Raw genomic sequence first — 15240 nt, 5'->3', positions numbered from 1 at the left:
TTGCAGCCCACGTTTTATTTTAATGCTTCTCTCTCTCTAAAGTTGGAAAAATGCCCACAAATGTGCCAAGTGGCACTCGTGCATTAATTCCCCGCTTTGGACCTTCTGGTCTAAAAATATCTCAACCGGTTGCTTAGCTTACTTAGCGGTAGAGTAATCAAAGGTTCCTCTTGTCACTCCGGAGCTAATGACGCGAACATATTTCATGGCCCAAAATAGCAGTTCCCTAAATTTTAGGAGATGCTTTCATTGGACTCTCACTGGTCATCTGACCATCTTTCACCACTAAAACCACATCCAAAAATGCAATGTAGCCCAGTTCTCGGGTGATTTTCTCTGGGTGACCCCACCTTGGCATTGTGCCTTTATTGAGTTCACTTCCTAGTATCCACCAACTTGCTAAGTGCGACGGGGGGACCTACATGATCTTGAACTGAGCCTAAACATCGTCTTACTGTACGAATTCCAATACTGACCAACTTCCCATTTGCGGGTGAAACTACCGTTCACATTGGCCATACAATGTCTGACCATTTGCAACTTCAAAAGGAGGGTCTCAAAAATTAAACAAAAATCATTGGAAAGAAACCAACAACTAAGGTCAGCAGTTGCCACGTCCTCGTGACATAGTTAACAGTTGCCACGTCCTCGTTACATACCCCCCCTCTTGAAATCGCAAACGTCCTCAATTGCATACCATAAAGCAACTGATCATCTTGTGTTGTTAGCACTCTTTTATCATCGCATGTATCCGCAAGAAAGGTTGTAACACATAGATACAAATGACTTAATGAGACCTTCGTACTTTTTTCATTTCCATCTTTTACACTAAATTCATATGTACATTTGATGTGCTAGCTCTATCATTAGGCCTCCTTTGCACGCGTTGGATTGGGGCATAAGTAGGCTGTAACCCAAAGGCTTCAAGGTAAAGCTGCAATACATTTGGTGTGACTGAGAATTCATGCTCTTCCATCCACTTTGCATCCATAGGTGGATAATTCTTGAACTTCACCAAGTAGCGTCTTGCAACCTGTCCTTTAACTTTTCTCCCCTTGCCAAAACTTTCTCGAGTACCAGGATCTCATCAAGTTCCTCAACGCATCAGCCACAACATTGTTCTTGCCTTCCACGTGCATAATTTGGAATTGAAACATAGAAAGAATGTTTGCCATTACATATGCTTTTCGGAAAGCTTTGACTCTGTCAAGAAGTATCGCAAGGTCTGATAGTCTGTTTGCACAACAAAATCAGCACCTAAAAGGTAGTGCTTCCAACTAGAAAGCACATGAATCACGACCAAGAGCTCTTTCTCATAGACTTGCATAGTCTTCTCTGGCCCTTGGAATATTCGGCTTTCATAAGCTACTACACGTCCGTCTTCCATTAGCACTGATCCGATGCTACTACCACACACGTCACACTGGACCACAAATGACTTCCTGAGATCTGGCAAAACAATTACTCAATCTAAAGTCAACTTTTCCTTTAAGAGACTAAATGGGTCCATCTAAAAGTGACCTCTTTCTTTTGCAAAGTGTGAAGAGGCCCGTAGGGCGGTAGACGTAGGCTTGCACCTGAAACTTAACTTTGGACTCTAGGACACACAGAAACTTTGCAAAAGAAAACCTGTAACGGGAATTAATACTTCAAACACACACGGCTCGGAAGCTAGAGCGCTACCAAGCAGACGCTGACACCTGTTGGCCCCAAAGACTAACAACCCTTTCGGTATTTCTTTATTGTATTAACAAAGGGAATAAAACCTGTGATTTCCTACGAGCTGTCCCGCATAATCCGAGCTGAAAACCGCCTGTTCTGGCACAACTTCGGTAGCATAGCTGTACTAGGACGCTTCACAGACAGTATTCCGACGCGATAGATGACTTTCCCGACGCATACAGACACTTTGCAACACCTGGTGAGAATCTACAGCACGTTGAACTCTCTGTTTTCTTCCTTGAAAATGCACCAAATCACCTCTACACGGTCCCCTCACGTCCCCAGACCTCCTGGGGGTATTAGGGATCGTCTAGGGCCAAAACCCTAAACTTGCAAAATACACAGCAGGTTGTATTTCCTGTTTTGGGCTTCGTTTCGCGAGCCGATCGCATCCGTAGCAAGTCCTCGAGCTTCCGCACCTGTAGGGCTACTTGCCCTTTGAATAGGACGAGATTTCTCACCTGAAACCTCCCTGAATTCACCTGCACCTGTGGCGGATTAGTACCTAGCTAATCCAGTACGTGTGCAAGAGGCTCTTGCCTCAGCAATCGTGCATGAACCCACACAACTGTACATAGATCAAATGAAAAGCCCTCTTGTGGGGCATCACATAACTGCACGAAGGGGGGAGAGAGAGCAGTGAATGTTGTGCAAGGCTTCAATTTTTGCACTTCACTGCATAGAGGGTAGGCAAGCACGCAGTAGCTTTGGTACCTGCAACAATCCACCATACAACTGAAAAATGCAACCCACATTTTGTTTTAATGCTTCTTTATCTCTTAGGTTGGAAAAATGCCCAAAAATGTGCCAAGTGGCACTCGTGCATTAATTCCCCGCTTTGGACCTTCTGGTCTAAAAATATCTCAACCAGTTGCTTAGCTTGCTTAGCGGTAGAGTAATCAAAGGTTCCTCTTGTCACTCCGGAGCTAATGACGCGAACATATTTCATGGCCCAAAATAGCAGTTCCCTAAATTTTAGGAGATGCTTTCATTGGACTCTCACTGGTCATCTGACCATCTTTCACCACTAAAACCACATCCAAAAATGCAATGTAGCCCAGTTCTCGGGTGATTTTCTCTGGGTGACCCCACCTTGGCATTGTGCCTTTATTGAGTTCACTTCCTAGTATCCACCAACTTGCTAAGTGCGACGGGGGGACCTACATGATCTTGAACTGAGCCTAGACATCCTCTTACTGTACGAATTCCAATACTGACCAACTTCCCATTTGCGGGTGAAACTACCGTTCACATTGGCCATACAATGTCTGACCATTTGCAACTTCAAAAGGAGGGTCTCAAAAATTAAACAAAAATCATTGGAAAGAAACCAACAACTAAGGTTAGCAGTTGCCACGTCCTCGTGACAGCGGCGTCTTATTTGAAAGGGAACGCATAGACATGGTGGTGTACTCTGTTGTTCCAGAGAGAAGCACCTAAAAAGTGGATAAAATTCAAGAGAATTTTTACTTTTGCATGGTTAACGGAAGCATATGAAGAAGATGTCATCATGACTTGGCATCATCTGAGAATGAATAAGGAAGACACTATAAATGGCTATTGCCAAAGGTTTTGTGATATCTTTTTGCCAGTATCCTCGTTCCAGAAGATCACTTTGAAGGACCAAATTGAGCACTTTTGTTGTGGATTGCCAAAAGAAATTTGGCGGTATTGTCACCAAAAGAAGTCTGACACCATGCCAAGCAAGGTTTTGATATGCATGCCAGCTAATTGACCTATCCTACGAACAAGCCAGTGTCCACCTCCACGGGGCAAGTAGTTTTCTAAGGAAAAGAAAGAACTAAGGGAACCAACAAATAATTTATTAGAGAGTTCCAAAGAAGCAAGGGAATCAATTGATAGTTTATACAGAGTTCCGAAGAAGCAAGGGAATCAACTGATAGTTCATTAGAGAATTTCAAAGATTCAAATTGATGTGCCAGTGGACAGGAGAGGCCAGTGGGGCTACCAGCAAGCTATACGGCACAAGAGAAAAACAAAAAGGTAAACTAGGTCCGCCAATAATTTGGTTCTATTCCAACCTTACGAATCACCAGGTTGAATTTGGTGCGGTGCGGATCGCACAAGAGAGGAGCCACTCCACTCCTTTGTTACAGATTGCCTAGATTGAATAAAGTCACTAATTTCTCCTTCAGATTTTAAGGGTATTGACAAGCTGACAATATTTTGCGGAATCAATTTATGAAAATATATACATTGAATTGGAAATTTCCTAGATTGAACATGCTCTTTAATGTGTGGATGTGTTGGAAAGATGAAATGTTTGCAGCATTTTGTCTGATGAATGATTTCAACTTAGTGCATCTGGACATCTGTTGGAGATCAGCGAGATCTGGATGTGATGGCAAAGTGGATAAAAAGTAAATGTGACTCTAGTGCAAAATGTGACTAGTGCATCAAGATTCTATCTCGATGAGATGATTAGATACTGTTGTGAGTGCATCGAAAGTTCCAGAAGGATGAGATGGCTGCACAGGGATCTAGGTACATCAAGAGTTCTCAACAGGATGTGATGGCTAGATTGAATGATTGAAACACAGTGTTCGGGTGAAGGATATGAATCTCATAGTAATGAGGTTTACTAGATCAAGACATCTGTGAAAAGATCAACGCAGTCTCACTGTGATTGCTATAGAGTTACAATGATCATGATTTGTATCACAATCCCTCGACCAAAATGTGATTTGATCAGTGATTGATGTCTTTGTAGAAGTACTGGATTTGTGGGTTCTGTTGTCCGTGTACAGAGTCTACTGAGCTAGTTCTTTGTCCTTTGGCTGTTTTTGCAGGAGTTATCAAGAGTGATCACAATTGTTTGAAGAGGGGGGTATGTCACAAAGTGATGATGTGGCATGACCAACCTGAAGCTTCGACTTGCCTAGATGACAAGCGGTTAGAGTTTTAAGATCTGAACCCAGAGATGTGGCGGAGGGGCCTAAACCCTAAATAATACAAAAGCAAGACATAGCTGCTGATTTTTGTAAACTGCGCGAACATGCTAATGTGGCAGGCTGTACAAATTTCCCTGTTTTTTTTTTCCGAGAAAAAGATTCTTCTATTACTAAAACTGCCCATAGGGCTACAACCACCTTTTCAAGAGAGGGCTACAACAACCATGATGGGAGACTCTCCCAATGAAAAGACCAGCATTTGTACAATGGGTCTAAATCAAGAAATGGGGGGAGGGAGAAGCCACACAGGTCGTCGATAGTGCCATCGGGGTACCCTGGACCATGGTGTAAAAAGGCCCAAGACGCCAGAGTCGAAGGAAAGCCTCTCTGCACTCCCACATGCGGTCGGAGCTGCCCTATAGTCCCTCAAGCTGTCCTCTGAGAGTATGGATCCGCTCTAGCCAAAAATCGCAAACAATCTCTATTGGTGGCACAGGGCGAGCCTCAAAGATGCGGAAGCAATGGGCCCGCCAGATGAACATGAGTGTCAGGCCACTGATGAGCACCCAACACTCCTCTCTCTCACTGCACCACTCCTGTGGAGTAAGCTCTGTAGCAGTGTAGGCCGCCCCTCCTGCATCACTATCATCCTGCTGGTGGAAGATAGCTCAAACTCAAGTGCCGGGGCCGTGAGGGTGGACCAAGCCGTTGCTCCCCAAGTGTACTGTCAAGCCGTGGAGAGAGCAGCATCAGCCGTAGAAACCGTAGCACACCTGCTGGGCTGAGGGACAGTCCCAAACACAGTGACGTTGACTCTCCACAAGATGGTCACAAGCTGCACATGCGGCCGAGAGACCACTATGCACTAGCCAGCTCCCAACTGCTGTAGCTCTGTGCAACCAGCCACTGAAACAAGGAGACTCGCCTCGACTGTCTGGAGTCCCACAACCTCTCCCAGAAGGCTGCCAAGAACTCAGCTGTGAGACCCTCCTCCTACCAATGAGGTGCTACAGCGGGGCGGGCCTCTCTCTGTGCTGCCAGTATATGACGTCCCAGTCAAACAGTGTTCTGAAAGAACGGGACACCTGGATGGTCTGCAGAAGAGAAAGGGTCCATCCAGAGCCACTCACCAGGATCCCACTGTACTCGTGCCAGTGGACAACACTCCCAAGCCCACAGCCTCCAGTGTCCAGTCTCAAGAGTTGTTGGGTCAGGATCTATGACACAAGTCCTCCCGCGGATGCCCACTACTCGGATCCTCTGAAAACAGCACTCTGCCACCTGCGGGGCCTCTACTACAACTCGCTGTAGGAGTCCCCCACCCTAAAGCTCGAAGAAAAGGGATGGAACAGTCTCTGAGCAGGCCCTGACTGAGATGAGAACCTCTAGTTGTGTGAAGGCTCCCATCCACCTGGGTGCTAATGGCTAGAGAGGCGTGAGCCACTCAGTTGGAATTGCGTCTGAGATGTCCTGGCACATGCTCTGCACCCCTCTCATGCCCTGTAGCTAGAAACCCTGCACCTCCTCTGACAAGCCAGTGAACTCTAACCAGCCACCTAGAGAGCGCGTTGGACCCGTTGCCATGGGACCCTAGGAAACATGAGGCCGACTACCAACCAAGTGGCCTCTCTGAGTGCTAACCATGGGGTTCCAGACAAGGGGCTGCTGTAGGCGCTCCTCCGTGCAAGTAGGCTGTCTCTGCTCCAGGCCTCGCCGCAAGAGCTCCCAAGAACGAAGCTAACTCATAGCGAAGCGGTCCTCCAATCTCCTGCTCAAACCAACACTGCGCATCTCTGTGAAGATCCATCTGGTCGAAGGGTGCCAGGGGCCCCCTGCCTGAGGCACCCTAGCACGAAGCCGCTGTAGCAAGAACTCCTTCCAGGGCTCCTCAACTAGAAGAAGTCCTCTGACGGTGAACTTCCCAAGAAGGGCTCTGCTCTGCTATGCTGGGTCAATGATCCCAAGCCCTCCCTATGAACAAAGAAGAGTGATGACCTGCCAAGCCACTTTGGCTCGGACTATCTGAGTGTCACGTCCTGACCAAAGGAAGTTCCTGATCAGCCTCTCTACTTGGCAAGAAGATCCAGCAAGAAGTGATGTACCACATAGTCGCCAACAACACCTGGCCACTACTACTCTGCCAGCCAAAGAAAGTCATGCCGAGCTCCAATGTAACAACTTCCTCTTGATAGACAGGAGAAGGGGAGCAATTTGCTGCTCGGGAGAAGGGTCCAAACCAACGTGACAGCCCAAGTACCGAATTGCAGTCCCTGGGGGAATCCACCTGAAACCCTCTCCTGGCATCCAATCGAGCACAGGAGCACTACCAACCGAGAAAGCCACTGTCTTTCTCCAGTTGATCAGTGCGCCCGATGCACAACAGAAGGTCTCCAGAGCCTGCTCACACCTGTGAAGGTTGGCCTCCTCGTCATCTAAGTACAAGGCTGAGTCGTCGGCAAAGTCGTCGGAAAACTCAGCGTCCAGTAGCTCGTCTCCCCGAATAGGGAGTGCTAAGCCCCGTAGACCAACCTGCTGCGACACCAAAAACCTGCTCCTCATCGCCTCCGCATAGAACAGAAAGAGGAAGGGGGCAAGAGAACAGCCCTGTCTGACCAAACGTGTGAGCATGAAGCGATCACCTATACCTCTTGCCAAAAGTACCCGACTGTGAGCCTGTTTGTACAAAGTTGACACCCCTCTGATCCAAGCATCTGAGAAGCCCATCCTACGTAGAGTGCCCTCTAGAAAGTCCCAGTCATCTCTATCGTATGCCTTCTCAAAATCGAGAAGAAGAATCACTAGGTCCTCACCACGGAGCCGTGCTAGGGCAGAAGCCTCCCAAAAAGTAAAGATGTTGTCAAGGATACTGCGTTCCTTGACAAAACCTGTCTAAGTCCCATGTATAAGGCTCTCTACAAGTGGCAAGAATTTTGTAGGCAAAGTTGAGGATGGTGATGAGGCGCCACTGTCGAGTCTCATCCAAGGAGCCACCCTCCTTGGGAATGAGGTAGATCAGGCCCTCACTCATGCTGTAAGGCATCACTCGTGTGCAAAATGTACTAGAAAGCACTACAGAGATCTGGGCCAAGCAGGTCCCAGTACTCCAAGAAAAAATTGGAAGTCAGCCCATCCTCACCTAGACAGCTACCACGGGGGAGGGCCCTAAGAGCCGTGTGCAGCTCCTCAAGCTGAAGTGGCAGCTCTAGCCTCTGACGCATCTCCTCAGTCACAAGACAAGACATCTGTGCCCAAACCTTGGGCACCTGCTCCCTGCATGCATCCTGACGCTCTGACTGGGACTCTGTAGACAGGAACTCACGGTAAAATTCAGTAGCAACTGCACGCATATCCTTGGGCTCAGAAGCAACTGACCCGTCGAGCCTCCTCAACTGACTGACCTTGGCATGCGAATGCCGAGGTCCCACTGCCTCAAAGAAAGCACTAGTCATTCTGTCCCCATCGCATGCCGAGGTCCCACTGCCTCAAAGAAAGCACTAGTCATTCTGTCCCCACGTGGGTCCATTGAGATGCCTGTCGGTGGAAAGCAAACTCATGTCACCTCTCCTCTGTGCTAACAAGCTCCTGTCGAGCCTGCTATAGCTGCTCCTCCAACCAAGGACTGTCTGGATGCTGCTTCTGCATCCTCTGTAACGAAGCAATGCCTCGTCTGAGACGCTGCTCCTCCTCTCTCGCTGCAGCCCGGCGAGCCAGAGTCTCCTCGAGAAAGAAATGGCTGATTTGAGCTAGGCCTGAGGCCACTCTGTCAGCAGGAGAATCTTGCCTGTCCAAGCTCTCTGTCCAAAGAGCCTCTACCCGCTCTCTGAGTGCTGAGTCCAACAAGACCCTCTCTGGGATGCGAAGCATCGTGCTCCCACTTCTCTGCCTGTCTGCCACCACTGTGAGGATCACTGGTGCATGGTCCGAGAAGGAAGTCCCTGCCAGAATGCCCACTGTCCCTCCCAAATCATTGAAATGGTCACTAGTGTAGAAGCGATCTATCCGCGATAGATTCACTCCTCCCACTATGCAGTCCGAACGAGAGAAGGCAAGGCTATCCGGGGGCCTCACAAAACCAGAGTGCTGCCAAACATCCGAGACCCTCAGAGTCATACAAAACCTCTCCCAAGCTGCCATCTCAACTCCATGCACAGTAGCATGGCTACCACCAATCCTGTCAGAAGGGTCCTTCAACATGTTGAAGTCCCCTCTTATGCACCAGTGTTCTGCCTGCGGCAGAGACTCAACTATCTGTGACTGAAACTCTGCTCGAGCACTCGCCACACTGGACGCATAGATGTTCAAGAAGCCCACTAGGCAACCCTGAATCTGCATAGTAATCCATTGAGCCCTGCCTGGCACAATAATCCCTCTGCCCACAATGGCCTGCTGCAAAGAGTCCGCAATAGTAATACATACCCCACCCAAGACGCCTCCAGGTCCAAAAGCAGCTAACCAAAAAGTATCATATCATCCACGCAAGAGCTGACCACAACGTTTAATGCAGCTCTCATACAGATGGTGCTCCTGAAGCAAAAGGAGATCAATCTCTCCTCCCACAAGGCAGCGCTGAAGCTCCTGACGCTGTCGGCCCCGCTGACGCTGAAACTGGGGCCCACCTAGTCCCTCCACGTTCCAAGAGACGATCCTCATGGAGAGCGAGAGAGAACAGATGTTGCCGCAGCAGCTAGACGGTCTATCTTCGAGGCTGACTTGGATGGGGAGTAATCCGCATCCGAGCGTCCTCTAGATAGGCGTGACTGCAACGAGTGCCTGGCCCAAGCCCAAGCAGAGCGAGCCGTACGTAAAGCAACCTCCTCTGTCCAGGAGTCCTCATGAATGTATACATAGCATGGCAAGCACTATGTATCGGCAAAGAAGTAAACCACAATGTGTCTACAACCTGCTGAATCTGGAGGTGTCACCGCAAACTTAGCCAATGGCCACAAAGTCTGAAGCATGTCTGTAACTCCTAGTTCTCCCATGTGGTGAGAGCTCTAGGACCTGTGTGTGCAACCATCCCAACACTGAGTCCAGAGTCCACTCAGTCTGATCTCTATCGCAAAGGGGAAAGGAGAAGCCAACTGTTGAGTCCAAGGCCTCTGTCTCCCTAGCTGCAAGGAACAGAACATGGACCCTGAAGGAGGCTCCCTCATGGTCTGCTGAGGGGTCGCTGAGAAAACGAGTGAAGTCGTAGTCGAAGAAGTCCCATCGACGCGGGATGTCGATGCTTGTCAGACCACCAGGGATAGCTGCAAGGGTCGTCAGACCACCACGGATAGCTGCAAGGGGGGACGTCTGTACGTGTAGAGGGGGCTGCAAGAAAGGCTGTCCCTCTCTCGCCAAGCGACTCGTGGCAAAGGCGCTGCCAAGAGATCTCCTAGCAGCCGGAGAAAGCCTTGCCCCCTGGGTCGATTGTGGAACTAAAACGGGAGGGGGGGGAGAAGGAGCAGGGGAGCGGTGGAGAAGAGGGACAGGGGGGAGCGGCAGAGGTAGAGAGGCGGGGAGAAGAGGTGGCGGGAGCAGGAGGCGGGGGGGAGGATGATGAGGAGGGGGGAAACTCTAGGGGGGGGGGGGGGGGGGGGGGGCTGTTGAGGGTGAAGCTGGGGTGGGGGCTGGAGCAGGGACCTCATCCTGCTCAAGGACCAAACCGGTTCACTGTGGGAACCCACTGCTGTTGAGTAGGCGCCTAAGGACCACTCTGAGTGCCAGGCTGTCGCTGTGGCCCCTGTCGTCGTCGACCACGGACCTGCTGCCATCCCTCCTTCGCTGGAGCCCCAGGCTCACAGGGTGGCTTTGCAAGTGTGCGCTGTGTCTCTGTCTGTGTCTGTTGGCCAGCCCACAAGGGCTGGGGCTGAGGCTGTGGTGTAGGTCGAGGCCTCCTCCGTGGATAGGCCTTCGCTAGATGGCCCATCTGTCGACAAATGAAGCACTGGTTCGGGAGGCCCAAATACTCCACACTCTGTCTAAACCAACCCCCTCTCACCCGAGGCAGAAGAATCACCTTCGGGAGCGTGTGAGTGTCTCTGACCAAAACGCGAATTGAGGGAATGCCAGCCGCCTGGGCAGCTATTGAGCCTTCCCTGCGAGGTGACTCCAAGACAGTCCCAATGGCTGAGCCGATCCTGGACAAAAGAGGTAAGTACTCCCTCCGCAAACCCGACAAGCAGACGGAGATGGGGACGTCTGCCTCCTCTACTAGAACATCCGAAGTAAGATCGAAACCATGTCTCCACTGTCAAAAGTTGGCTCGTGCTGCTCGGATGGTCAATGGACTCATGGCGATGACCTTGGACGCCATCTCGGAGGTCTCAAACTCAATCTGATAGTAACCTCGTCCAAGTATCTATACGTCCAAGATCTTGTCACCTCTGCGAGAAGGCGGTCCTGGAGAAGGTCACGCAACTTTCCTCTGCTAGGTCGGGTGCCGAGAATCTTGCAAATGACAGAAGTCACGTGCAAGTGCTCTACCTTTGTGGCTAGGCTCGCTTGCTCTGTCGGTGAAAGAGCAAGTCGAATGGTAGGCTCAACGGGGTCGGGCAAGAGGGCTTCGGACAAGTCCCTCTGTGGCGGACCTGGAGCCTCCATCTGTGTCTACTGCTGTGGCGAAGAAGCGGACGGAGAAGAGACTTTGCAATCGAACGCACCGAGCACAGTCCAAAGAAAACTATGCTGCCAGGGCCAATTGCAGGAGTCTTCGAGAAAGAAGAAGACGCGTGAGGGGGGGGGGCGTTTAGAGAGTAGCGCGTAACCAGATGATCTCTATGTTCTGCCGCCTTAGATTTCCGTGTTTTGCATTGGGCTGAAAAGCGGGCAGTTTTGTGCTAGTTTCAGGAGTGGTTGCTTATCAGAATGAGATATTTTAAATCAAGTGCTTTTGGGCTCTGCTTTTGGCAACCCTTGTACTGTTTAGAAGGGTTTGAGGGTATGTCTCTGAAGAGCATCTAGACGGAGAGTCTTGGAGAGAGTTGGACCCTCAGGAAGTTGTACCCTTGTGAAGCAATAGTAGCTAGTTGGCCTTGATTGCTTCACTATGTATATGGTAAGAAGTAAAAAAGTGATAGTGGTGTGGATTTTACCGCACGGCATAGCTTGTGATGATGGCTTCATAGCATCTCTCCTCAAAGCTTTCGCCAAAAGATTTTGCAAAAAGATATATGGAGGTGAAGATTTGAACATTGGTGGAGAGAATGCATTTCGTTCATTGCCATGCTTGTGTCCCCCCCAAAAAAGAAAATCTCATACGTATGTATGGTGTGGAGTTGCCACTGTTCTCCACGTTTATAATAATACCGTAGGGAACATTCCCTTCCTCCGCCACTTTTATCCCCTCTAGTGTTAAAGGGAGACTTATGCTTTGAGCATTTTTCGGTTTGCTGTTGTGTATTATCAAAGAGTCTGATGCGTCCCTCTCTTGTGTGCTCATAACATTCTTTTTGGTGTGATCAAAAGCACTCTCTCCCCCCCCTCCCCGCCGTGGGCCTAGTCCGAAACCCACGACATCCACAACACCCGGTCAGACTATTGACCATGGAGGAGATTGATGAGATCCGCCAGCGAGCGATGATGGATATCATGTTATTTAGCTCTTTTGAAGGATACACCCACATTGTGTTGTATTAGCCCTCATTGACTACTCTCACCCCCTACTCATATCCTACACAATTCCAGCTAGATGCTTAGTTTGCATCTAGCAGTTTAGGATCCCCTAGTACCCGTTTTTCCAGTACCTTTTATTTTTGGTACTTTTGATATTCGGACATTGTATCAGATTCACTACGTTGTAACTTTTTGGTCTCATAGGTCCTTTTGGCCTTTTGAAGATGTTAATATAACATTTCATTTCATTTCATTCTCTCTCTCTCTCTCTCTCTCTCTCTCTCTCTCTCTCTCTCTCTCTCTCTCTCTCTCTCTCTCATTCATTCGGAGTGTCAATGTTACAATCTTGGACACTCCAAGCAAGAAATCAATAGCAACACACGAACATAATCTTCAAATAAGTGAACTTGAATCGATACGGAATGGGGGAGTTCGGTTCCCAAATGCATTGGCCCCAAAGACTGGCGCCTCTTTTGGTATGTTTTTACCTTAATTGTGTAATATCGTTTTTCAAAATGTTGAAAGGAGCAGGATCGGGTCCTATTAAAGGTGGTCAAGCAAAGAGAACAAGGCAAAAAGAGCAGCGGAAAGGCATAAGTTTGGAGCGCATACATAGGCCTAGGTAGGAAAGAAAGAAACGTCTGAACGAGAGTTTCATTGAACTATACAACCACAACCAAAGGGACCTGCTCTGCATCATCAACATCAATTGCCTCAGAACTCGACAAGATGAAGCAATTATGTCCAGCAGAAGAAAAAGAAGAGCAAAGGCACCACAGAAGCTGCAAGGTGCCACCGCAATAGCAACATCCCTAATTGCATAAAAGGAGCACAAGTGGAGAATGCCATATCTATTTGCTCTTGTAGCTCACTCATCTCAACTGGACAAGCACTCCATATAAGCAAATATCCAATTTAACAACCTCACTTTGTGCTCATTTCATTCTTGGGGGCTCCATTAACACGCAGACCTCATCTTCCTGCATGCACATGCATTTACCACCACAAGTCAAATATGGCTATGGTTTTCTATTGGTTTTTCCAAATAGTTTGATGTAAGAAAGCAGAGTAGCATGTTGGGCTACGAACATGCTCTTGCAAAACAAGCATGCAAAGGCGCGTCGTGTCAGTGTTATGCAAGCAACACTGCACAAAAAATATCCTGAGTGATAAAAATAGCGGTGAAGATTAGCCAACGCTTGGAGATGAAAGCCCACAAATGCAAATAACGTTAGTGAAGAAGAGCAATATGGAGCAAAGGAGTCCTACATTTTAGCAATCTGTGGGAAAACTTCATTCAAGGCAGAAGAGTGTTGCGTCCTCATTGAAACTTCTGGTTTGGGTGCTCAGCTGCAGCACTGCTTGCAATGTCTACAAGTGTCAGCGCTACGCTGCTACAAGTTGTCCGCGATCAATTGACCAATGACAATGTGAAAGGCTCGGTCAAGCGTCCACGGACAAAAAATGTCATGTGGGCAACACCAAAGCGCATGCACCAGGTAAGGCTTACTTGAGTATTTCTGAGAAACCATCTTTGGCCTGTTGTATTTGTCCATTGCTTGCTTTCTGACTGTAGTATATGAACATACTCATTATAACTTGAGCAAGTGGGAAGATTCATAAGCACCAAGAGCATAAAGATGATTAAAGGGGGGATCCATAAACACCAAGAGGTTAAGTATTCACCTACACCGCTCTTCCGCTTTCCCCATAAGTTGCGCTCTCTCTGCTGCAAAACCGCCCTTTAGTGGCTGCCATGAGCACTACCTCCCTGCCGCCGCTGCTTGTTACCTTGATTGTCTAATATCAATTTGGAGAATGCGGACACCACGATTTTCCACGTGGAATACCAAAGTTGATTTTTTTTTTTCCAAAAGGCAGCGAGGAAAAAAAAAGCAGAGGGAGCAAGAGAGGAATGCGCCAAAGAAGGCAAAGAACGAGCAGAATGGCAGCGATACCACGCCGAAGAAGGCAGAGGACAAGCAAGTTGAAAAGAGATGTCGTGCTTGTGACTGCCTTGGTCGATATGTATGTCAAAAATTCACTCTGATATTGTTAGTCCGGAGGTTGTTGCTCGTGCTTGGCAATGCCTTGGTCAATTTGTATGTCAAATGTTGTGCACTTCAGCAAGCACAGAAAGTGCTTGAGGAACTTCCTGTCCGAAACATCATCTATTGATTGCGGGATATGCACAACAGGAGCAAGGCCTGACAGTCAACATGTTGGCACAGGTCGCAAAAGGGATGACGATGGTAGAACACATACTAGTGGGAAGATGGTGGAACTATGTGAGGAAGGTCTAGCAACCGATCCATTCAAGATTGTGCTTTGATGCAGGCAACCAATATCAAAGGTACACTTATATTCCGTGTTTTGATCTCCTCTATGTGATCTCAAAAGTACTTAGATTACATCATGTACACACAAAAGGAATAAATTTACATCATATTTATTGAAAAGATTGTAGATGATGGTGACAAGGACTGAAGAATTTTAGCTATGCCTATTAAAGGGAAACATGGACAATACACCACGACATGGCAACGTGGAATGATACTTGGCACACAGCTCCATCCACATTGTCACCCAAATTCATGTTCTTTAAGTATATGAAAATAAATCAGTGTAATTGAATAAACCTGAAGTTGTCAAAATCCTTCTGTTTAAGGCCACCGCTAGTTAAGGAGAGCATTATGAGAAGGCGTAACACACTGATGAGAGGATCCTGCTTATAGATCATTGTTTGCACATGAGCAGAAGTGCTGCAAACCAAAACATGCAAAAAGTCAGAAAAACAAAAACTGACAGGGATGGATGAAATTGCAACAGAATTGTTCAAGTGAGCTTGAAATTAAAAGATGCAATCTGGATATTAAAATATTCAGATATATGCAAAAGGACCTGATGATGGGCACAATGACTTGAATAAAGCACACAGTTCATCGTGGGACTTGACGAGTGACTTCATCCAGTAGATTGAAATCATACTCTCCATCCCCCCTACCTTTTG

The 15240-nt window shown here is 48.1% G+C and overlaps 1 protein-coding gene across 2 annotated transcripts in view; it reads right to left on the bottom strand.

Moving 5' to 3' along the window:
- The window catches only part of ATVPS33 (Sec1/munc18-like (SM) proteins superfamily), a 191046-nt gene that overhangs the window by 35019 nt on the left and 140787 nt on the right, over positions 1-15240 (bottom strand). For both annotated transcript variants that reach the window (XM_086530014.1, XM_086530013.1), the window contains exon 15: positions 14870-14992. In XM_086530014.1, the coding sequence (XP_086386140.1) occupies positions 14870-14992 (123 nt within the window). The remainder of the gene's footprint in view (positions 1-14869; positions 14993-15240) is intronic.

Source organism: Adiantum capillus-veneris, chromosome 15, assembly GCF_014529385.1.
Source record: "Adiantum capillus-veneris isolate H3 chromosome 15, ASM1452938v2, whole genome shotgun sequence".
In the NCBI taxonomy this organism is placed as follows: Eukaryota; Viridiplantae; Streptophyta; class Polypodiopsida; order Polypodiales; family Pteridaceae; genus Adiantum; species Adiantum capillus-veneris.
The sequence above is the reverse complement of the archived record's forward strand: the minus strand, read 5'-3'. Positions and strand labels throughout refer to the sequence as shown.